The sequence below is a fragment of the Lepidochelys olivacea genome (assembly GCF_965140295.1).
Source record: "Lepidochelys olivacea isolate rLepOli2 genome assembly, chromosome: 5".
NCBI classification, from domain to species: domain Eukaryota; kingdom Metazoa; phylum Chordata; order Testudines; family Cheloniidae; genus Lepidochelys; species Lepidochelys olivacea.
The window spans coordinates 102,752,654-102,776,965 of NC_140415.1; the positions used below are offsets into that span (position 1 = coordinate 102,752,654).

The 24,312-nt window shown below is 42.3% G+C and overlaps 1 protein-coding gene and 1 long non-coding RNA gene across 2 annotated transcripts in view; both read right to left on the bottom strand.

Annotated features, from left to right (window-relative positions):
• Positions 1-24,312, bottom strand: part of LOC311521029 (histone-arginine methyltransferase CARM1-like) — a gene marked incomplete at its 3' end in the record, with an annotated part of 143,550 nt that overhangs the window by 53,025 nt on the left and 66,213 nt on the right. Inside the window, 3 exon segments of the mRNA XM_084629101.1 lie at positions 2,640-2,750; positions 14,902-15,006; positions 15,212-15,318. Coding sequence (XP_084485227.1) covers positions 2,640-2,750; positions 14,902-15,006; positions 15,212-15,318 — 323 coding nt within the window.
• On the bottom strand, positions 16,213-16,770 carry LOC311521030. The gene is made up of 3 exons (XR_014711762.1): positions 16,621-16,770; positions 16,469-16,540; positions 16,213-16,300 (listed from the first exon to the last, which is right to left on the bottom strand). It is a non-coding gene; the product is annotated as an uncharacterized lncRNA (long non-coding RNA).

Consider the following 24,312-nt stretch of genomic DNA (forward strand, 5'->3'; position numbering starts at 1 on the left):
CACTAGAGCACTCTCTTATTAATTCTTTCCTGGAAAGCGGGGTGCTTTGTAGACTGCTATTTTGAGGAAAAAATTAAGAAGTTTCAATTGCCCTCTTACGTTTTAACCACCACCAAGAAGCAGATAAGATAGGTTAGTGCCAAGGAACACAGAACCATATATGAACCATGTAGAGTAGTTAGAAAGATGGTGCTTGGAAACTCAGTGCTCTGTCAGCTAATATTGTCTGTGCTGGTGACTGACAATATGACATTCTTCCTTCTAAAACAATAATGAATCCATATTTCAGCACAGGGAAGGGGGTACTGTGCTCCTGAAGGTATCATAATTTGAATGAAATTTAAAACCAAGAAGCGGATAAGACCCTTCATTCATTCAAGACCCTAACTACCTCTTATGCCCCGGGTAAATCCCAGTTTCAGCACCTGCATTTTTTCCACCCAACATTCCCTCCCCTGTAGTTACAACTGAATACGGTGTTCTTCATTTCTGCTCCTAAACTGTCAGATATTGTTAAGCAGTTGTAGCATTTAACCCTAGAGGTAGTTGATAGTGTTATACATATTCCCTTTTTAAAAATTATTTTCAGTGTTAATCTAGTGCTTGTGAGAGTAGCTGGGCTGACCGCCCTGGGGACTGAAGTTTTCTGTTTCTCCACAAAAAGAGAAGTGGTGCAAGCACAGTCTGCAGCCGTGCAATCTGCCCCACCAATGTATGTTAGCCATCACCTGGAGAAACCAGCTCTGAGAGTGGGAAGGCAATTCAGTTACCGGACCTAATGGATTCTTGGTCTCTCTCTGCACCAGTTATTCTAATAAAAGGTTTATATTGCACCATAAGTGTAAATAGCACTTGATAGAACACAGACATGGCATGAACTCTATCAAAACCATGTGTGGGGGGGGTGTCTATTCATTTCTTTATGTATAATCTACCGGTCCTCAGGCCATCAGCCTACTGATAACAATCACTTTTGTTTACTTCTGATCTGGACCAAATTCAAACCTGTGACCAAAGGCAAAAAATTCCACATCTCATTTCCAATGTCCCAGGTCATTTGAGTTCCCTTTTGTTCTTTATTATTAGAGATCTGGTATCCCATTATCCTGACCACTGCTAGTTAATACTTCAGTTTACCATGAAATCAAGCGACTGGACCACAATTTTAACTCCACTGAACTTGTCCTCTCAGCACCAGTGAAGTCAGAACTTGGCCATGCATAATTTTTTGGGGGCGTGTATAACTTTTCAAATGCCTTTTGATGTCTCTGGCAAATGACAAACAGTCCTCACTTTAATTAGCAAAGCTAAAACTCAGCGAGAGTTCTTCCATAATCTAAATTTGAAGACAGAAAAGATTTTCCAGAAAAAAAAAGAAAAGGTGGGCCTGCTATGCAGGTCTTTCCACAGTCCTTTCGAGTGATTACACTAAACCTTTTTTTATACTTACCAGCTACAAAATATATATACACAATATCTTGTTTATGTATAAGCAAATGAACAAAAACAACGAGTAGCCTCTATTCAAGCATTTTTAACCACAGCACAAATAAGCTGGAAATATGAAGGTGATGCTATGCGATTCCTAGCTCAATTCTACATCTATCATATTATTTACCTTTCTTAAATCCAGAACATTTCTATGAGACATTCATTCACTGATACAAGTTTATAAAACAATGAACAGGAAGACTCTTTGGAGCCCTGTATCAGAGCCAAAAGGAAAATGTTAAAACCTACAGGTTTGTAGCTATGAATATTTGGAAAAAAAGTAAAAGTATCTAATACTGCAGATGTTCTTCCTTTAAAACCCGAACAGCCTTAATTCCCAGTTCACAGGTTTCCTTATCACGAAAACCATTACTACAATTGACAATTGGCAGACAGCTCAAGGACTGAATTGGTTCTGCAGGATGAGCTATCATCTCGACTCTAGCAGAGCAAGATAGGGCCACATTGTTAGGGTAGCACTGGCAAACTTCCACTGCAGCTCCTTAATTGCTTTGTCTATGCTTAAAAGACTGCCAGTTGTGAGTGTTGTCCATCTATCATCTTTAAATTAGTATTACAACTCACTAAAAGAAAAATAAGATATCTGGATCAGAAAGATGTACAAAATTATATTATTTAGTAATCAGTGAACTTAGTAGTTATTTCCCTCTCTCGACTTAAACAGGACACATGTTACAGCTCAGTAAAGTGTGTGATTATTTCCTAAGACCAGAGAAAGAGCTGACTAATCACACTAAGGGATTGGAAATTAAATCAATAGTCAGAGCACCTACAACCAAAAGAATTTTTGTTAAAAATTTAAAAAAATACAAAAGGGAAAAGCAAAAAAAATTTTGTCAGGGAGAAAAGATTTAATCATTGTTATTTTAAGGGCATTTGTGACCTTATTAAAAAGGAAGGAAAATGATTTATTATATTACTATCAGTATTTATTACATTGTATCAACCAGAATATCTTTAAAGATATTTTTAAATTATGAACACTAACAACATACATCCTTAGTCATGTTATAAACAGAAATCTGCAGCATTGCCATTTGTGAGATGTGGTCCTAGATATCTGTTGCCTTTGTGGTACACTAGTTACCTACAGACCAGTTTAACACCTGGTTGAACAAAACACTTACCTCGGCATATTTTGCCACTGAGCTGGCTTCAACTGCATAGACTTTTCTAGCTCCAGCCTGCACTGCAAAAAACGAAAGGATTCCTGATCCACAGCCAACATCTAGGACCACCTTGAAAACAAAAGGCACACACAAAAAAAAAAGAAGTTTAGAAGGTGGATTATTTTCAAAGTTGTTATTTCATTCTTGTATGTCTAAGTCCCAGAGGACCAAGCACGACATCCTGAAGAAATATTTAAACTGGGAGGAAAAATGGTGTTAAAAAGCCAATCATCATAAATTTTATTTTGGGTGCTTACATTTAAATAGATAAACTGCTTGAACTAGCGGTTCCTTCCCCTGGGCTACTTCCCTCTACTGCCCTTCAGCTTGTGGGGCTTCCTGCCCTCCCTCTGCACAAACCAGGTGTCCCTTTAACTAGGGTCTTGGTCTTCTTAGCCCACCGCAGCACTTCTCCAAACTCTCCTCTGCTTCCCTCCAAACTGCTCTCTGCTCCAATACCAATCCACTCTGCTTCAACTCCTCCAAACTGCTCTCTGCTCCAATACCAATCCACTGTGCTTCACCTCCTCCAAACTGCTCTCTGTTCCAACACCAATCCACTCTGCTTCATCTCCTTTCCTTGTCTGATTGAAGCAGGGGGGGTTTAATCAGGTGACTTGGCTTCAGGGGCTCTAATTAGCTTCAGGTGCTTTAATAAATCTATAGCAAACTTTCTTCCCTCTACAGGGAATAAGGCTCTAACACTCTCCTGCTGCCCTCTGGCCATGCTGTATCACAAAGAATACAGAAAATGGGTGAAGTATTAAGTAAGATTTAGATAGATTAGATGTACATGCGTGCACACAGACATATATGTATATATTTTGTGCAATATTTTTACATACTGCTAGGTCCATAAATAGCTGGGTGTAGTTTTCAAATGAAGGCCCTGATTCCGAAAAAACTTACGCACATATTTAACTTTAAGCAAATAGTATCACTGCAGGATTGAGTTTTGGGTTTTTTGTTTTTTTAAATGAAAACACTTATGTAGATGTATAACTTTAATCACATAAATAGCCCTGTGGAGTCCTCCAATGGGACTCCTTATGTGAGTAAAGTATGCAGTGGGGGTTTCTTTCAATGTATTTTCCAATTACAAATGCTGATGCCATAGTGTTGCCTAAACAGTCTGCATTCTGCTGCTAGCTTTATTACCAACACCAGCAGGTCCACACAAATCCCTCTATACTAAGCCCTGGTCTACACTAGGACTTTAGGTCGAATTTAGCAACGTTAAATCGATTTAAACCTGCACCCGTCCACACAGTGAAGCCCTTTATTTCGACTTAAAGGGCTCTTAAAATCCATTTCCTTACTCCACCCCTGACAAGTGGATTAGCGCTTAAATCGACGTTCCCAGCTCGAATTTGGGGTACTGTGGACACAATTCGATGGTATTGGCCTCCGGGAGCTATCCCAGAGTGCTCCATTCTGACCGCTCTGGACAGCACTCTCAACTCAGATGCACTGGCCAGGTAGACAGGAAAAGAACCGCGAACTTTTGAATCTCATTTCCTGTTTGGCCAGCGTGGCAAGCTGCAGGTGACCATGCAGAGCTCATCAGCACAGGTGACCATGATGGAGTCCCAGAATCGCAAAAGAGCTCCAGCATGGACCGAACGGGAGGTATGGGATCTGATCGCTGTTTGGGGAGAGGAATCCGTGCTATCAGAACTCCGTTCCAGTTTTCGAAATGCCAAAACCTTTGTGAAAATCTCCCAGGGCATGAAGGACAGAGGCCATAACAGGGACCCGAAGCAGTGCCGCGTGAAACTGAAGGAGCTGAGGCAAGCCTACCAGAAAACCAGAGAGGCGAACAGCCGCTCTGGGTCAGAGCCCCAAACATGCCGCTTCTATGATGAGCTGCATGCCATTTTAGGGGGTTCAGCCACCACTACCCCAGCCGTGTTGTTTGACTCCTTCAATGGAGATGGAGGCAATACGGAAGCAGGTTTTGGGGACGAAGAAGATGAGGAGGAAGAGGAGGTTGTAGATAGCTCACAGCAAGCAAGCGGAGAAACCAGTTTTCCCGACAGCCAGGAACTGTTTCTCACCCTAGACCTGGAGCCAGTACCCCCGAACCCACCCAAGGCTGCCTCCTGGACCCAGCAGGCGGAGAAGGGACCTCTGGTGAGTGTACCTTTTAAAATGCTATACATGGTTTAAAAGCAAGCATGTGAAAGGATTACTTTGCCCTGGCATTTGCGGTTCTCCTAGATATAGTCCTAAAGCCTTTGCAAAAGGTTTCTGGGGAGGGCAGCCTTATTTCGTCCTTCATGGTAGGACACTTTATCACTCCAGGCCAGTAACACATACTCGGGAATCACTGTAGAACAAAGCATTGCAGTGTATGTTTGCTGGCATTCAACCAAAATCCGTTCTTTCTCTCTCTGTGTTATCCTCAGGAGAGTGAGATATAATTCATGGTCACCTGGTTGAAATAGGGTGCTTTTCTTCAGGGACACTCAGTATAGCCCATTCCTGCTGGGCTGTTTGCCTGTGGCTGAACAGAAATGTTCCCCGCTGTTAGCCACAGGGAGGGGGGAAGGTTGAGGGGGTAGTCACGCGGTGGGAGGAGGCAAAATGCGACCTTGTAACGAAAGCACATGTGCTATGTATGTAATGTTAACAGCAAGGTTTACCCTGAAAGAGTGTAGCGACTGTTTTATAAAATGTGTCTTTTTAAATACCGCTGTCCCTTTTTTTTTCTCCACCAGCTGCATGTGTTTCAATGATCACAGGATCTTCTCCTTCCCAGAGGCTAGTGAAGCTTAGAAAGAAAAAAAACGCACTCGCGATGAAATATTCTCCGAGCTCATGCTGTCCTCCCACACTGACAGAGCACAGACGAATGCGTGGAGGCAAATAATGTCAGAGTGCAGGAAAGCACAAAATGACCAGGAGGAGAGGTGGCGGGCTGAAGAGAGTAAGTGGCGGGCTGAAGACAGGGCTGAAGCTCAAATGTGGCGGCAGCGTGATGAGAGGAGGCAGGATTCAATGCTGAGGCTGCTGCAGGACCAAACCAGAATGCTCCAGTGTATGGTTGAGCTGCAGCAAAGGCAGCTGGAGCACAGACTGCCACTGCTGCCCCTCTGTAACCAACCGCCCTCCTCCCCAAGTTCCATAGCCTCCACACCCAGACGCCCAAGAACGCGGTGGGGGGGCCTCCGGCCAACCAGCCACTCCACCACAGAGGATTGCCCAAAAAAAAGAAGGCTGTCATTCAATAAATTTTAAAGTTGTAAACTTTTAAAGTGCTGTGCTTAAAGTGCTGTGTGGCATTTTCCTTCCCTCCTCCACCACCCCTCCTGGGATACCTTGGTAGTCATCTCCCTATTTGTGTGATGAATGAATAACGAATGCATGACTGTGAAGCAGCAATGACTTTATTGCCTCTGCAAGCGGTGATTAAAGGGAGGAGGGGAGGGTGGTTAGCTTACAGGGAAGTAGAGTGAACCAAGGGGCGGGGGGTTTCATCAAGGAGAAACAAACAGAACTTTCACACTGTAGCCTGGCCAGTCATGAAACTGGTTTTCAAAGCTTCTCTGATGCGTACCGCGCCCTCCTGAGCTCTTCTAACCGCCCTGGTGTCTGGCTGCGCGTAACCAGCAGCCAGGCGATTTGCCTCAATCTCCCACCCCACCATAAACGTCTCCCCCTTACTCTCACAGATATTGTGGAGCACACAGCAAGCAGTAATAACAGTGGGAATATTGGTTTCGCTGAGGTCTAAGCGAGTCAGTAAACTGCGCCAGCGCGCCTTTAAACGTCCAAATGCACATTCTACCACCATTCTGCACTTGCTCAGCCTGTAGTTGAACAGCTCCTGACCACTGTCCAGGGTGCCTGTTGACGGCTTCATGAGCCATGGCATTAAGGGGTAGGCTGGGTCCCCAAGGATACATATAGGCATTTCAACATCCCCAACAGTTATTTTCTGGTCTGGGAAGAAAGTCCCTTCCTGCAGCTTTTGAAACAGACCAGAGTTCCTGAAGATGCGAGCGTCATGCACCTTTCCCGGCCATCCCACGTTGATGTTGGTGAAACGTCCCTTGTGATCCACCAGAGCTTGCAGCACTATCGAAAAGTACACCTTGTGGTTTATGTACTCGCCGGCTTGGTGCTCTGGTGCCAAGATAGGGATATGGGTTCCGTCTATGGCCCCACCACAGTTAGGGAATCCCATTGCAGCAAAGCCATCCACTATGACCTGCACATTTCCCAGGGTCACTACCCTTGATATCAGCAGATCTTTGATTGCGTGAGCTACTTGCATCACAGCAGCCCCCACAGTAGATTTGCCCACTCCAAATTGATTCCCAACTGACCGGTAGCTGTCTGGCGTTGCAAGCTTCCACAGGGCTATCGCCACTCGCTTCTCAACTGTGAGGGCTGCTCTCATCCTGGTATTCATGCGCTTCAGGGCAGGGGAAAGCAAGTCACAAAGTTCCATGAAAGTGCCCTTACGCATGCGAAAGTTTCGCAGCCACTGGGAATCGTCCCAGACCTGCAACACTATGCGGTCCCACCAGTCTGTGCTTGTTTCCCGAGCCCAGAATCGGCGTTCCACAGCATGAACCTGCCCCATTAGCACCATGATGCATGCATTGGCAGGGCCCATGCTTTCAGAGAAATCTGTGTCCATGTCCTGATCACTCACGGGACCGCGCTGACGTCCCCTCCTCGCCCGGTATCGCGTTGCCATGTTCTGGTGCTGCATATACTGCTGGATAATGCGTGTGGTGGTTGATGTGCTCCTAATTGCGAAAATGAGCTCAGCGGCCTCCATGCTTGCCTTGGTATGGCGTCCGCACAGAAAAAAGGCGCGGAACGATTGTCTGCCGTTGCTCTGACGGAGGGAGGGGCGACTGACGACACGGCTTACAGGGTTGGCTTCAGGGAGCTAAAATCAACAAAGGGTGTGCCTGTACATCAAGGAGTATTTCAGGCAGGACTGCACGGAGGGTTCCAATAAGAAATGGTGCACCAAAGTTATCGTTGTTATTGGAACAAGGAGGTTAGCCTGGCCTCTGATTGATACATGGCTAGATTAACCTCGCTGCGCCTTCTCTGTGACTGACTGCAGTGTGATCTAGACAGGGGAGGAGGAAAATGAGTACAAAACAAATCTGGTCTATTTCTTGTTCTGACCCACTCCATCTATCCTTTACATCTTTGGCTGGCAGCAGACAAAAAAGGCGCGAAATGATTGTCTGCCCTTGCTTTCATGGGGGGAGGGAGGGTGGGAACGGGGTCCTGACGATATGTACCCAGAACCACCCGCGACAATGTTTTAGCCCCATCAGGCATTGGGATATCAACCCAGAATTCCAATGGGCAGCGGAGACTGCGGGAACTGTGGGATAGCTACCCACAGTGCAACGCTCCAGAAGTCGACGCTTGCCTCGGTACTGTGGAAGCGCTCCGCCGAGTTAATGCACTTAATGTACTTAGAGCATTTTCTGTGGGGACACACACACTCGAATATATAAAACCGATTTCAAAAAAACCGACTTCTATAAATTCGACCTAATTTCGTAGTGTAGACATACCCTAAGCTGCATAAAGAGTGTAGCAAGTCACTCAAGATCTCATGGTTAAAGAGATTCAAAAGTGCATAGATAGATATTGGTAGTTAGTGGCAGAACGATTAAGATGAGTAGCCTAACCAGTGAGTGAGAGTGTGAGTGAAAGAGAAGTAATTCAGAAATGAATCTCCAGATCTGAACCTGCCCCCTCTGGTTTTGTTTCTGGGCTGGATACAAAACAAGAAGCCTTATTCTGCAATTCAAATCTGGCTGAAATGCTCATGAGATTTGGCCCAAGATAGTGGAAATCTCACAAGAACATTTAACTTTGTGATTTTTGCCATTTGGGAACAAAACCTCGTAAGACTTCAGTGCTATCTATTCAGAAATCAGATCATGCTCCTGACTTAACCTCAAACCTGAGCCCTGGCCTTAAATTAAACTGGCTCCAAAAACTGCCCCAATGGCCCTTCCTCTAGTAAATGCTGCAGCTCAATCTACCAATAAGCTCAAAACCTCCCAATAATGCAATTTGCGTAGCAGCCTTGAAAAATAAGATATTTTTGTGAATACATAAAAAGAAAGAGAAGTAGTATTGGCAAGAAAATCTGTCAGGGCTGAAAGCATACTTCACTTTTAAAAAACATACTTTATGTGAAACCTAGGCTACGTACTAATGAAAGCAATCCAACCGCCAGTGCATATTGTAGCCAGTCTGAATCTCTGTTTCACAGATACAGGAAATACTAAGGCAACTAACATTGTTTCTTTTATTTTACATAGCTTCAAATTAGGCCTTGGGGCCAAAACTTTGCCTCTAATATTATTTTCTTTTCCTAGTGCAAGATTTTATTAAGTTCATTTTTTATTTCACAGACAACAGGCTGTCACAGAGCCAGTTTTGTTTCTGTGCTTTGGTGAGTATTAGACCACACCTCCATGCCCAGAGGAGCTAACTTCAAAACAGCAAATTACTGCAAATATTGGGCAAAGGGGAATAAAGAAAAGGTAGAGGCAGGGAGCCAATGACAATCAAGCACAAGTTTCTGTTTAACCACAGGGCCGAAGGAAGGATTTGTTGGTAGAAGATTTCTCAAAACCTACTGGGGAACACTGCTGATCATAACCTTTCCTTTTTGTATATGTCGAGAGGAGAGGGAAGAACCAATGGCCATGGTTAAACATTACTAATGGGATGGAGAAATGCGGCTTTCTACTTAGGGCCAGATTCTGAGCCCCTTCCTCACATCCAGTAACACACCTTACTTCTCATATGGTCCATCTGACTTTGTGGAGTAAGGTACTGCTATAGGGCATGGAGGTGCCCCCTGCTGAGATAATGTGGTGTTGCAGGCATACCTACCTTGGTTTCCTTTCTTTCAGGGCCTTTTAAGAATTCCACACAGTCCTCAAATGGATATAAGACAAGATTCCCCTGAAGGGGTTCTACTTTATTAAATCCAAAATAAGCTTAAACTAAAGTCTCTTTCCTTGGGCTCGGAGGTTACACAGCCTTCCTCCTTGGGGCCTGTGGTTCTCAATCCTGGGAGCGTCTCTCCCTTTGGAAAGTTTCTTTCTCTATGAGTACCTCCTGTAAGCAAACCCTAATAGTTTTTTATCAGGCCCAAGTGTTCATTATCCAATTAACTACCTAGATGGGCTCATTAAATTAACTCTTCACAGGTAGCCTAGGCCCAGACTCCCTTTAAGGGGCCAGCAATGTCATGACAGGCACTATCCATTGTAAGAGCATCAGAACCCAGCCCTCAGTGGGTATGTCTACACTGCAAAGAAAATCCACAGCTGGCCCATGTCAGCTGACTCAGGCTTGTGGGGCTTGGGCTGTGGGGCTTTTTCATTCCAGTGTAGACATCCGGGCTCAGGCTACAGCCCAAGCTTGGAGACCCACCCCAGCTCGCAGGGCCCTGCAGCTCATGCTCCAGCCTGAGCCCAGAAGTCTACACTTCAATGAAACAGCCCCACAGCCTAAGCCCCATGAACCCACATCGGCTGGCACAGGCCTGCTGCAGGCATCTAGTTGCTGTGTAGAGATTTTCACAGTGCATTGTCTTAGTGACCACAGTGGATTTTCAATACATGGAATTAGCATTTTTTTCCCAATAAGAAGTCAAATATTCTCAATATAAGTGTCTAGTTTTAGGACTGGCTGTTAGTGAGTTTACTCTATATATGTATTTGCTCTCACATATTTATATCTATGTATAAGTAAATAAATAAGGACAGTAATTTGTGGGAGTTTCAAGAACTAGTCTGAAGCAGATGTGTGGCTACTTAAATAATTGTGAAAAATCAACATTTCAGGGAGGATTTGTGCTGTACCCATCTAATTAGAGCGAGGTCATGATCCTGCAAACTCTCACAAAGGTGAGTAATTTTCCACATTGAATTTAGTGGGACTATCCACAGGTGGAAAGATATACACATGCTTAAGCATTTGCAAAACAGAGGTCTGCTCAGGCCTAATTTTTAGGCCTGACCAGGACCCAACCCGATCTCTACCTTTCCCCCCATCCCTTAATCAGCACTGCCACAGCTTCCTGCCCATGGGGTTGGCAGCGGCTGCATGACCCATTCCTGTCATCCATTGCCCTCTGCTGTGCTGTGAAATAAGAAGCGCTAAGACAGCCAGCAGGAACGGGGCTTGCAGCCATTGCCATTCCGGCCCCACCAGCAGCAGGGGGAGAGCACCCTGAGGGCATCCAGTTGTTATTCCACCTCACCTGAACCTGACACTGTAGTCTGGACCCATTGGGTTTGGGTCAGGTTGCAAGGCTCTAGAATAAGGGCCTTATTCCTGAAAGGGACACCATCAATTTAAAAAAATCAATCACAATATGGTCTAACTATTTCTACCATACTGTTGTTACTTGTAACATCTAATTATTATCTGACTGAAAGATTCGTTTTCTCTTTCTAATTTCTCTCTCTGTTTACTGAATGTCTTTGAGAGCACTTTTTATATAGTCTGCTCCCCTGTAGAATCAGGTCAGTTCCCCCTTGTTTGTGTGAGTCTTTCATACAGCAAAGGAGGGTGTGGAGGGGACTTTTTAAAATACAAGAAAAATGTGACTTTAAAAGTCACAAAAATTGGCTGGGGAGACTTAGGGCAGGTGTAGTACATAAACTACTCAATTTTTTTTTTAATTACACTTATGGGCAACATTTTCAAACGTGCCAAGTGACTTAGGAGCCTAAATCCCATTTTCAAAAGAGAATTAGGAAATTATTTCTAACTTTACACTTACCATTTATTTAAAAATATTGTATTTTTTTGTTTTAGGTCATTACTTCTAGTTAAACCACAAGAAGACATTTTGACTTGCAAGGCGCCATGTTAGTGGCATTTCAACATTTGAAGTCCAGGGTAAAATTTTCAAAAGCAACATTATTCAAAATCAAAATTATTTCCTAATGCCAAATAGTGAGGGAGACCAGACAAGAATAGAAAAAAATGTATGATTAAAAAGTTTGAGGCAACACTAGTGAAAGTACTCTAGAGACAACACTTAAAAGGTTGTTATGGAGAAGAGGACAATTTTAAGTAGAGTAGAGGACAATCCAAGCAATGTTTTCTAACTTTATTATCGAGCATTCATTACTTTTTAAAAATTGTCTCCATATTCTTTAGGCTTCCTTAAAAACACAAATGGTTGGTACAAGCACTAGCCACAGTTGGTTCTGAAGTAGCTCATCTATTACTCAAATTACAAACAGAATGTGTATTGAAAATACCGCCAAGAACGTTATCAAGGGGTCCAGAATCAGTTTTTACCACCACACCTCAGACCAACCGCTTCATTCCTTCACAAGATAAATTTTTCCAAAAAATAATTGAAATGTGAAGGTATTCATAGAATCTCAGGGTTGGAAGGGACCTCAGGAGGTCATCTAGTCCAACCCCCTGCTCAAAGCAGGACCAATCCCCAATTTCTGCCCCAGATCCCTAAATAGCCCCCTTAAGGATTGAACTCACAACCCTGGGATTAGCAGGCCAATGCTCAAACCACTGAGCTATCCCTCCCCCATGCTTCTCCATCATAAATGCCTTTCACTTCATGTAATTTGACTTCCTTACATCAAAGGAGGAAAGTGACAGCAATGTGAAAATCAACTGAATGGCCAAACTGGCTAGGAAACAAGTAACAACTGAATCAAACTCTTTTTGAAGATCTGAAAATTACTGTGCTCTTTTATCCTCATCTTACTCCCTCCCCCCATCACGCTTCTTATATATTTCAGTCTTTCAGATGCCTCTATGCTTTCTGGCTTTCACAGTAAACACTGGTGCAGTGTTTCTGCCCTGGCTAGCCCAAACCTAAGCAGCACTGAAATTCTCAGATTCTCGTGGGAAAGAGTTTTCTCACAAAATATCCTATCCAATTTTTCTACCACATTTGTTCTGAAACTTCTCATTTCACAGGACAGGGAATAGGGAGACCATTCTCTAGGTGGGTGGCCGGCAGCATCAAGTTTGTAACAGCTTTACTATTAGGTATGCTGAACAGAGGCCAAGGCAGTTCCAACAGTTGGAAAAATAAATACCCCAAGAGAGAACGCAAGCAGCTGTACAACAGCAATAGCTGCTAAAGGGGCCAACAGGTACAAAATATACACAGCCTACACACTTCCTCCTCCTTAATTCAGCATGAAAGAAATGTGCACAACTGGGTTCTGCTGTCCATTTTCTACCTTTTCACTATAAAAAGCAAAAACTCTTATTGGGGTTCTCATCAGTAGGGAGCCAAAGGACAAGGAGTGTTCCCAATCCACTGCTGTTCTACTAGTTACAGACCCTGTAATACCAGATTTCTACCTGTTCTGGTAAGAAAATTAATCAGTTGATGATGTAACAAATCAACAATCCAATACCATTCACACTCTTATGGGCCAGGCACTGGTGTTCCAGGCAAACTGGGCAAGCCCTCCCATGCTCCTAGCTCGCTGGTATTGTTGAGGGAGGATTGTCTCAGGCATAAAAGGGGTTAAGGTTTCTTAAACCCCTTTGTTTTACTTTTACAAAATTAAACAGTTAAGTATGGTTTGAGGTTTGCATAAAGGTATGACTGACCTATTCCCATTGCAAACAGGCATCATAAAATGCATCTTAACCTTTTACTAAACACATACAAAGAAGAAAAACTCAGAACATCAGAAACTTTAAAAAGTGAAGAGAAACTTTATTTTAACTATTTTCTTTATTTTGACTTATGTTTTATGAAGGGGAAATTTCTTGCTTAATTTAGATTGTATTAAAAGTCTTGTTTTGGGGTGGTGTCAATTTTAGATGGCCCTGAGTTGACATCAGCCTTGTTTTTTGCTGTTGTCTTAAAAAGCAGATAAGTGCACACAGAAAGCAGGAGTTGGGGGAAGACATTACAGGTGCAGCGCACAGTCTTAGCCATTTACAGACCTGGAAAACTTTTAGCAGATTGGTAAACTGTTGCTTTCAGATTGCATTTTTGGTTATAGCAGTGTTCCATACTGGATCCTATGCTGCTTAACATATTGATTAATGATCTGGAAGAGGGATGAATAGTGAGACAGCAAATTCTGCAGATTACACAGTTATTTAGATTAGTCAAGGACAGAGAGGAACTGCAGATGGACCTAACCAAAGCCAGGTGTGACTGCGCAATGTGGCAAATTAAGTTCAACACTGAAACAGAGTAATGCGACTTTGGTGTGAAAACATTTTATCTATTCAGATACACCTTACAGGGTTCTAAATTAATGATATCAATTCAAGAAAGGGGACTGGGCATCCCCGCAGATTGCTCAGTGAAGACTTCTACCCAATTTGCAGCAGGGACATTCAATAAACTAAAAGATGGCAAATTCAAAACTGATCAAAGGAAACACTTTTTTCACACAATGTGTACGTAAACTGTGGAACTCATTGCCACAAGATGTTGTCTTTAGGGATAAAAATTTAGCAAGATTCAAAAAGGGATTGACCATGTATATGGATACGATGGTTAAACAGTGGAATAAATTGCCTACAGAGGTTGTGGAATCTCCATAATTGGGGATTTTTAAGAGCAGGTTAGACAAACACCTGTCAGGGATGGTCTAGATAATACTTAGTCCTGCCTGGAGTGCAGGGGACTGGACTAGATGACCATTCGAGGTTCGTTCCAATTCTATGAATATCCAGAGGTATGATAGGATATACATTTTTGGAAGGGATATTCAACCTCATACTTCACGATTTAAGCCAATCTCTTAACTATTAGCAAGTAGGAGGAGACCTAATCTTTTTTATTTGGGGGGTTTTTTTGGGGGGGGGGGTAGGGGGAGAAGGAGGGCAGATTGCCCCAAACCTGCCTAATGCAAACTTTTTTGCACCTTCCTGTGAAGCATCTGGGCACTGTTAGAGAAAGATTTTAGGAGTGTTCAGATTTGGGTTTCTGGTTAGTCTGCAGGGGCCAGCTGTGAAATTCTGATCTAATGTTTGGATCCAGGGTTTAGATTCAATCTATCCTAAGGTACCTTTAATGTGACCCATCACCATATTGCCTAGGCATCCATATACTTGACACCTATTTTTGTAAACATATGAGTTGCATATCAGTACACTCATGCACAAAGTTCTAGGAAAGATCAGACAGGAGAGTTCAATCAATGTTATTCTTCCGGACACAATTATGTTTGGATCCAACAGAGCTTACCTTGTCTTTAAAATCTATGTGGTTCTGTAGAATAGCTCTGTGATATGTGGCCGTCCTCACAAAATCCTGCATCATATTCTGTTGTTGAGATAGACAGCCATAGAACTAAAAGGAAAGGAGGAATGGAAAAATAGAAAAAGATAAAGCCCATCTTCTACCAAACTACCTGTATTCAACAGTAACAAGGGCCTGACCCTTTGCTGCAGAATCCTGAGCTAACTTTCTACCTGGTCCGGTGACTAAGGTCAGAAAAACGGGGAAACATCTATAACTTAGCTTCCACAAAACTGGCATTAGATGGCTTTGTTACCTGAAAATACTGAGCAGCAGATGCCTCTTCTGTTCGCTGATTGAAAACGGAGTGTTCCTTCTTCTGATTCCGGCACCTCTTCAGTGCATTTGAAAATGTGCTGTATTCTAGAAAAGAAAAAAAGAAAAATGGAGCAAAATATGAAAACTACTAATCCACAGAGAGCAAAATAGCATGTTCACAACAAGAACTCAGTGATAGATTTTGCTTGGAGTGGTGAAGGGGAATGGTGCCTCTTATAAAGTTAGCTATTTATTAGCTGACCCAACAGTCTCAGCTACAGTTGATTATTTACATTAAGAAAAATGTTATGTTAATGCAAAACAGCAGAATATGATGGCGGAGCTAGTAATGGAATGCATGTGTTAAATTATTAGGTTATATTACATGGTATGAAATTCTCCATCTTTGTTAAACTTTCGGGAGCCTTGAGAGATGAGTCTCAGTATCTGAACTGATTATTGAGGAGCACGTGGGTGGTCATAACACTGTTGCCCTGTGGCGAATCCCTGACAGGCCTGTTCAAGTGGCCATGAGTTATGGCTGAATCTGTTGGAGGAGTTTCTTTGTGTTGCAGAAAAGCTGGGCAAAGGGGAGTTAATCTTCAGAGTCCACCTAGAGTAGCCTCAGCCAATAATGAGAACAGTAGGGATAATTGGGGAAGGAATAACCTTGTGCTAGGAGGTATCCATCCCAGGATGAAGTCACAAAAATTTGCAGGGCAGAGGGATGGTCTAAGAAACCACTAGCTAGAGGCTGCTGAGGACTATGCATGTTACCAATATTCTAGCTAGTACCCCTGGAGCAGGACAGGGTGTGCGTCTGTGGATCTGAACATTTTTTATATTGGACATGTGGTAGGAAAACGCAAGCAGGCCTGAAAGCTCAGCAGCTTTTGGATCTGATCGAAAAAACTGAAGCAAAACTTTTCACACAGGGAACAAAAGACAACACATACCGGAAATTTAATTAAATATAGAATTTATTTAGAAAAGGAAAAGCTCTGAAAAGAGGTTTCTGCATAAAAGTAGCATAAATGGTAATAAAACGAAGCATGAAAGTCTTCCCTCCTCTGTTCATGGCTGGCTCCTGAAATAAAAGTTAAAACAAGAGCAGTCAGAACAGTTTTAAGTAAACCATGTTATATTAACAACTTACTGACCAAAAGAAAGAGAAAGAGGGGTGGGGGAGAGAACTCCAAAACCCACAGGTCTTCAAATAAAAATAATTAATTTCTGATTAATACAAAGTACATACACAAGGAAGTTGTCACTTAGTGCTCTAGTCAAGTAGGAGCTGTTTGAGTGGCAGCCCTTCAAACCCAGAGATCTGGAAAAGAAAAATATAACAGCAGTTAATTAGCCAACAACAATAAATCTCAGAATACAGTAACCAAGGAAAACAATCACCTCCTCCATCTTTTCTTCGACTTTTGACCTCCCCAAACCAGGACTTAAGTTGTACTGGTCCCTCTCTGCTGGGGACAGCTGCCACAAACAAGGCAAAGACAGCTAGGAGAGGCAGCAGCTGGCTTTCCTAACCCAGCCCATAAAAACTTCAACAAGTTGGATATGAGCTTTCCTAAGGAGAAACACACAAATACACAAAAAGAAAAAAAAGTAGAGCTGATGAATCAAATACAAATAAAGGGTTCTACCCTATTGTCCTTGCTCAGGCAAACCTTAGTCAATGGGAGTTCTGTTTGAGTAGGAACTTCAAAGACAGACTCAGAAAGTAAATGTTTTAAATGTCTGGTAAAAATGTATGGCAAACAGGATGCAGAACTCACGAGAAATTTAGCCAGCAATTTACTTTTCTGTTGCTGCTGCTCAGGTCTTTCAGCCCTTGTCCACGTAGGATCACTAAATCTGGAAAGGTGGAGTTGAATAGAGTCTCCATGCTCCTTACAGCCCTATATTCTGTTTCAGTGAGAGGGCTTAGCACTGATGAATAAGGCAAACACATGCATGGTCCCTCAAGCAAGTCTGAACCAAATCATGTAACAGCCCACTGAACTTGGGGGGCAACCCAGGGCCAACTAAAGCAGAGGCTTTATAGGTCTACACCTGAGGCTTAGATGACACACTAAGGGGTATTAAGTTCGAAACCCGCTGCTCTGGTGGACCCTGCCAACACCACCCCAACAGGGGACTGCATATAGCAGTGGGAGAGTGCAGCAGGCCTGGCTCATTCCCAACCCAACCAGGTACACTTTGGCTGCAGAGGTAAGTATTGGGTGGGGGGCGGTGGCACTTGCTCCTACCATTGTGGGGCGGTGGATCCCTGCTGCCACTCTTGTGAGGCAGGGGACAAGAAAGCCCATACTGCTCCCACTATCTATCTCTTTGGGAATGGAGGACCCATCTGCCTGCCACTACAAGTGGGGCTCTTTGATGGGATCCCCGGGGTACAGCTTGGAACTGGGGTCTTAACTCTCCAGCCTGGGCTGTCTCTCACAATGCTTTGCTAGTGACAAGCAGCAAACCCCTTAGGTGCTGTTATCACTTAGCCCAACCGCATGTGGAGCCCCACACCCAGCTAGATTGCGTGAATGTTCCCTAAACCACTCACAAATCACACAGAGAAAGGCACCAGCAAATCTCCCAAGCCCCCAGCCTTGCGCCCCCAGAACAGACTGTCTTGCCCTGGTCAGAAGTCTGACCAGTGTAAGTTCATTACCCAGTCTGCCCCTCCCTCAGCGTGGAGAGGACACACACCAGCCTTAGTAAACTGAGCTGAGATTTCCCAAGCACTTCAACCAAAACACACTGTTTTCGGTAAAATATAAAACAATGTATTAACTACAGAAAGAGAGATTTTAAGTGATTATAAGTGGAAAGCACAAAAGACCAGAGATAGTTACCAAAGAAAATAAAAAGTAAGCACACAGTTTAAATCTTAAACCTTATTAGACTAGGTAGTATTTGGATCAAGCAGTTTTCTCACCCCCCTGGATGTTGCAGGCAGGTTACAGTTCTTAATACACAGGCTTCCCCTTTAAGCCTGGGGCAGCGTTCTTGTTGCTTCCAACTTACATGGGAGAGGAGAAAGGTAAAAGCATGATGACACTGTTTCCTATTTTATATCATCAGTCCATGTGCCTGGAAAACACCAGCCCAGATGTGTCCTGGTGGACTTTGCTGAGTCACAGAGGTGAGCAATCCCCCACTCTGTGATGCACGCGCAGCCCTCTTACAGCTTTGTAAACCTCTCGATTACAACTCCCCTGCTGATTAAACAAACACTCTCCTGGGAGTGGGTTGTATGACATATATATTAATGATATGACATGGGTGAATATGGAGGCTCCAGGGCGCTGCCTTGAGGTAGAGTGCCACAGGCTCCTGTGTGAAGATGGGACCATGGTGAGCGAGCAGGACTGAAGGATTGGGGTGGGGAGAGAGCCTGCCTTGCCTTATGAGCCTGGGGTCCTGGACTGACTATATCCAGCCCTGGAGCAACCTATAAGCAATCTGGAATCAACACTGCCACTACATGATGCCTCGCTGACATGCCCCTTTCTATCCCTCACAGCACAGAGAAAAAGTAAATTTGAGAAAACTCATTAAAAAGATATACAGTTTCCATGGGATGAACAGAACCTTGTGAGGCCCAGCTGCTTGCCCTGCATCTAGAGGTGGGCCAGAAACTAACCCATTTCACTCTTCTGCTGTTATCATCCCATGAAGTAAAGCAGTAAAGAGTCCCATGCTAGGGGAAAAATTCTTTTCCAAAAACAGCCAATATCTTATGCCTCTTCCATTCCTTCCTAATTATTTGAAAGGTCAGAGCTGGTGCAATACCTTTGCCTTCCTTTTCCCCCCAAGGACAATCTTTTTTCTCTCTCTCTCTCACACACACACAGTTTGCAAAAGTGTTAACACAGGATAGAGAACAGCAACCTTAATTATGACTCATCTTTGATCTCAGAGGATGTGCGTGATGGGAAGAAGAGAAAGAACTATGTTCATCTGCTTGTTGTACTTTCTCCTCTGGGTCGGGATAGATGATTGTAACAGTAATTGTCCACTTACGATCCCAGCAAATTATAAAACAAACAGACATTGGGTTAAAAGAAGAAAGAATAGTGGTCCTAAATGAAGTGTTTAGACAAAAGTCTGTTTTTTTTCAGTACTGGCCTCGGATGACCTTAGTCCATCAGTTTCCTTTACATAAGCCCTGGGTGGATGCTGGAAGAACATAAGAGCCTCTTGAAGACTGCAAAGGGGAGAAATGGGGAAAGAGACAAACGCTCCTTGTGTCCCTCCCCACTCTCCTCTACTAGAACTTGCCATAATAGTGGAACTGTACTGCCATCCTGTTATCCAAAACATCACACAAGGTACTCAAGATTCAGGAAGAAAAAATAGTGGCTGCATTACATCTTTTAACTCCCAGCAAGCTTAGAGTAAGCTTTTAATCCTGTCTCTATTTTCTGTGTGTACCTCAGTGGCTTACGCTAGAAACTATGAGAGCTACTTTTATATTAAAAAATAAATATGAATCTTGATAATCATTTTTGGGTAAGAAACAATTCATTCATTCCAGCAAAATGAAAAAATAAAAATCTTAGCTGAATAAATTAAATTAAAGCATCAGTTTACAACATTTCCATGAAAAACTAATTGCTTCACCTGTTTGAAATCCCCACAGCCTTCAATCCAGCTTCTAACTGAATCAACGTACCACACAAAGCTCTCTCCTCTTATTTTGTTTCCATCTACTGAAATTTAAATGTTAAGCCCCTTCAACCTTTACAAATTTCGCGTCTAAAGAGAGAGTCTTTTACTTATGCAGGAAATGATAGATAAATAACTTCAAATTCCAGATCAGCTCGCAGATAGAAATTATTACTGCAGCTTGGAGTTTTGATTTTTTTAAGTTTATGTTTATTCTCTTCCTCACACAGGACACTGCTCCTAAAGGAAATCATTTAGATCTCTTTAGGCAAAAAGTATTCATTACAAGGTTATCGTTTTCAGATATTGTCTGAAACCTCAGTTACTTGCGTTTGTCTACGTAAATCCCATGATAAACAGCCACAGTTCTACATGTTTACCATTGACTGTGTAAAAACTGAACGAATGATTGAAAAAACTGTAAATAAAATGGATATAGAAGATAAATCAGAAGTGACAATCTGTAATGGAAAAGTTGCATATTTTGGATTCTTTTTAGGATGAATGGGGTGGCTATTTCATTCATAGATTGTTCCTGAAGGAGGCAGAACATTGCTAGCCACTCTGTCTTCAGTATTAAGCAGGTATTTCCAATAACTCTTTTGGTTCCATTTGCAGCCCACACACTGATGTAGTATTTTTCCCTTCTGGTTGATTACCCTACTTAACAGAAAAGATCTCTTCAAACGTCTTTTAACATTTACAACTCCTGGCTGCTGCTAACCATCACAGATCTTATGAATATGTTCACATTCATATATTGACTAATGTTCTTTGATTGAAACCTAGTTTTCTGACTAGGAATTTAATCTGCTCCAACAGATCTGGAGACATGCCCAAAGCACTGCCCCAGCCACTATGAAAATGGACTAGGTATACTTCTGTATTTAACAAAGATGTTATCCCAAATTGTCTTATTTTAAATATCTATTCAACTTCAGTATGTAAAGCAGGCTTTCAAAACTGCAAGCCGGTAGGAACATTTATAATTTTACTTGGACAAATAAAAAGCAGTGTCTATTGTACAGCAAGAAAATAGGTTAGATAACTTAAGGCTGACTGTTCTCTGTAGTCTCTTTGCTGAATCAGAATTACTTGCAAGTCTTTATTTGAAAGTAAAGTTCAAAAATAATCCACCCCAAGAATGGTTAAACACATAACTTGCATATTTCTGGGTTGCCCTGATTAGAACTCTACATTTTCCAACCAAGTGCCAAACACTTGGAGCTAAAAATCTATTCAACATTCCTGCTTGATTTTCAAGGACCAACAGAATATTTACTGTTAATCCTAGGGCCCCATGTACTTTACCGAGGTTTTAGGACTCTGTACAACACGTGATCCTTCTAGGACAGTAGTGGAACCGATTCTCTTCTCAGAAGGCTGCTGGATTGCCAGAGATGGTACCATACTACTACCTGTAAGCTCGATTCTGCAGCCCTGTCTCCGTAAAGTACTTTTACTGTTTTGTGGGCTATAAATCCAAGTACAGCATTATTTAACCAAGCAGTGCATGGCCTAGTAATCTGAGTCTCAAAATCCAGACTCCTCTAACCCTGCTTTGACAGAGGCTCCTTCTATTGTCTTGGGCAAATTACTTAACCTAGCTGCTTGTTTCTTCATGGGTAAAACACAGTAATACTTACCTACCTACTTCACAAGGTTCTTGTGAGGATTAGATTTGCAAAAGCATTTAAAGGTCATCTGCAAAGGAAAAGATACTGGGTTTTGTGGCTCTTTTTGCTTCTTTATGTCATATAAGGATGGCCTGAAAATTTTTCGCCACCTGTGTCCCAAAAAGTTTTTTTTTTTTTAAATATTAGAAATTCAGGTCTTTTCTACTTTGGTCTTTCTTGAAGATACGATGGACAACTTGAGAACTGGAAGGATGATATCATAATATCAAGCACGTAAAATCAATTTGAGAGGGGGATTATAATTTTTTGCTAAATAAAACCAAAATCCCAACCACACTTATCTAACTCACAATGTTCTATAAACAGTTGAAAGGAAAAATCTGCCAAAGTTTCAACACTTCTCTCTCCACTAAGGGCTGATAAACTCACAATTCATATTATAAGACCTCTAATAAAATCCTTCAAAAAACTCCAAAACCAAAATTCTTGAAATTCTGAAAGACTTGAAAATCCCTCACCTCTGTTTGCCAGAAGCTGGGAATGGGCAACTGGAGGTGGATCACTTGATGATTACCTGTTCTGTTCATTGGCCTGGCATTGGCCACTGTCAGAAGACAGGATATTGGGCTAGATGGACCTTTGATCTGACCCAGTATGGCCGTTCTTACGTAATTCTTAATATTTTTAAGTAAAAAAAACAAGCAGTTTTATTTATTGCCTTTTTATACACATCAGAACAAAGCAACAAAAAAGGCACACCCATTTGGTTTCCTGACCAGGTCACTTAAGGTGGAAATTGCGATGTGCCGTAAATGACAAGTATTTTTAGGCACTGTGAAGCAGTCACCAATAGAGCCTTGTCTAACAAGCAAAGCTGCATCGGTTTAACTAAAATTGGTTTAAAAACCAATTAACCTAAACTGGTTCAAACCCCCTATTAGATATTTTTAAATCAATTTAAAACCTGTCTCATGTTGATTTATCTTAAGTCAATTCCTTCACAAATTAAGTTAAATCAGTTTAAATCAGGGTGCAAACAGGGGTTAGTGCCAGTTTAACTAAACCGATTTTAAAACAGACCTTTAGTTAAACTAGCACAACTCAGTGTGTAGACAAGGCCTTATTAGTGATACTGCAATGGATTATGTGCTTCTAAGTGATTTTATCAGCCAAGTGAAGGTGCTTAGGGTGGAACTTTATGGTGGCCTTAAACAGAGACACAGCTACATGCTCTCCTTCCAAATGCAGTACCCAATTAGCTCCTTTTAAATGAGGCACAGAAGGTCCCTGTCATGGGGTGGTATAGACCCCCTGCTGGCTTAGTGACTAAAGGGTTAATGGGAAAAATTTCCTGCCTGCTCAGCTGGGGACTACTGGGGTATGTCTATATAACCTGTGGCAGTGAGCCTCCTCCCCAGGCTTCAGAGCCTGACCTGCACCTTCAAAGCACTGTCTATACAGCTATATATACAGCGTTAGCACAAGCCTCGCTAACCCATATCTATCAGCCTGCAAGCTCGCTGAGATGACTATGACCCCAGCAGTCTGGCCAGGTCCTTAATAAGAAATCAGTAGACACAGGACTAGGCGATTATCCAAGGGCAGAATCGGAGTCAGACTCGGTAACAGTCCCACACAGCTGTAAGAGGGTGCCAACTGGTGCCTCAGACATGCCCCTTCAACACAGCACTCCCGCACATGCTTAACTTTAAGCAAGTGCTTTAGTGGCTGGCTGAAATCAGACCTAAGACTTCTTCACATGGCTACCCGGATTTACTGGATTTCTTTTATTTGATGCACGTAAAATTTTGATTAGAATATTATCTGTAAAAGGCACCTGTCTAGTGACTGGAAGGGCAAGAGCACATTTGTTTCTTTTACAGAATTAAACATGCTGTTGGCACCTACCGTACTACTCCTGAGGTCTATGAACTTTAACACCCCATTATTTATATTCATCGAGCTCCTTTTATAAAAGCTAGTGGTAGCATTCATTGGCTGAAGAAGCAGTAGGTCTTCTTCAGCATAGCTGACAATTAATTAAAACTATTCCACATTCAAAAGCTTTCCAGGGTTGATAAAACAGACAGTATCAGATACTTTTGCTAATCAGTTATGAATGCGATCGTCCTGATGTATCTATGGGACAAAGTTTCCAACATGCTGCATTTGGCTAAAGAGTGTAATAAAAAAGAACTTAGGCCATGTATTTATTTCTAAAACACAGGGGGATTTATTTGTAAAGCTGGTCAACATTTTTCATGTGATATTTGTGTGATGAAAAATGGGTTTCAAAAACAAAACAAAAAACATTCATGCGTTCATGTTTTTTAATTTTATTTTGGTCACACTTCATTTTTGTCCCCACTGCAAAAAGCAGGGTGTGGGGTGGAGGACCAGGAAGGACAGTGTACTTCCACCCCTGTACTCCCACACCTACTTTTTCCAGGAGGAATAAGCAAAAACAATAAGAAAAAAGTGGCTTCCCCCCCCATCAAAACATTTTTAAAACATTTAAAAATTTCTAATAAAAAAAGATGAAAAAATTCACAAGCACATTAAATAAAAAACTTTTTCTTCATTTTAAAAACATTTTTCATCAAATACAGTTACCATTTTTGACCACTCTACTTGTATGAATGTAGAGAATAGGAAAAGGATGCCAACTGGGTATCATCTAAGATAGGATGCTTCAAGTCCAATTAGTAATCATAAATCTCTTATATAATGCTTTTCATCTACAGATCTCAAAGCTCTTTACAAGGAGGGCAAATATAATTTCCCC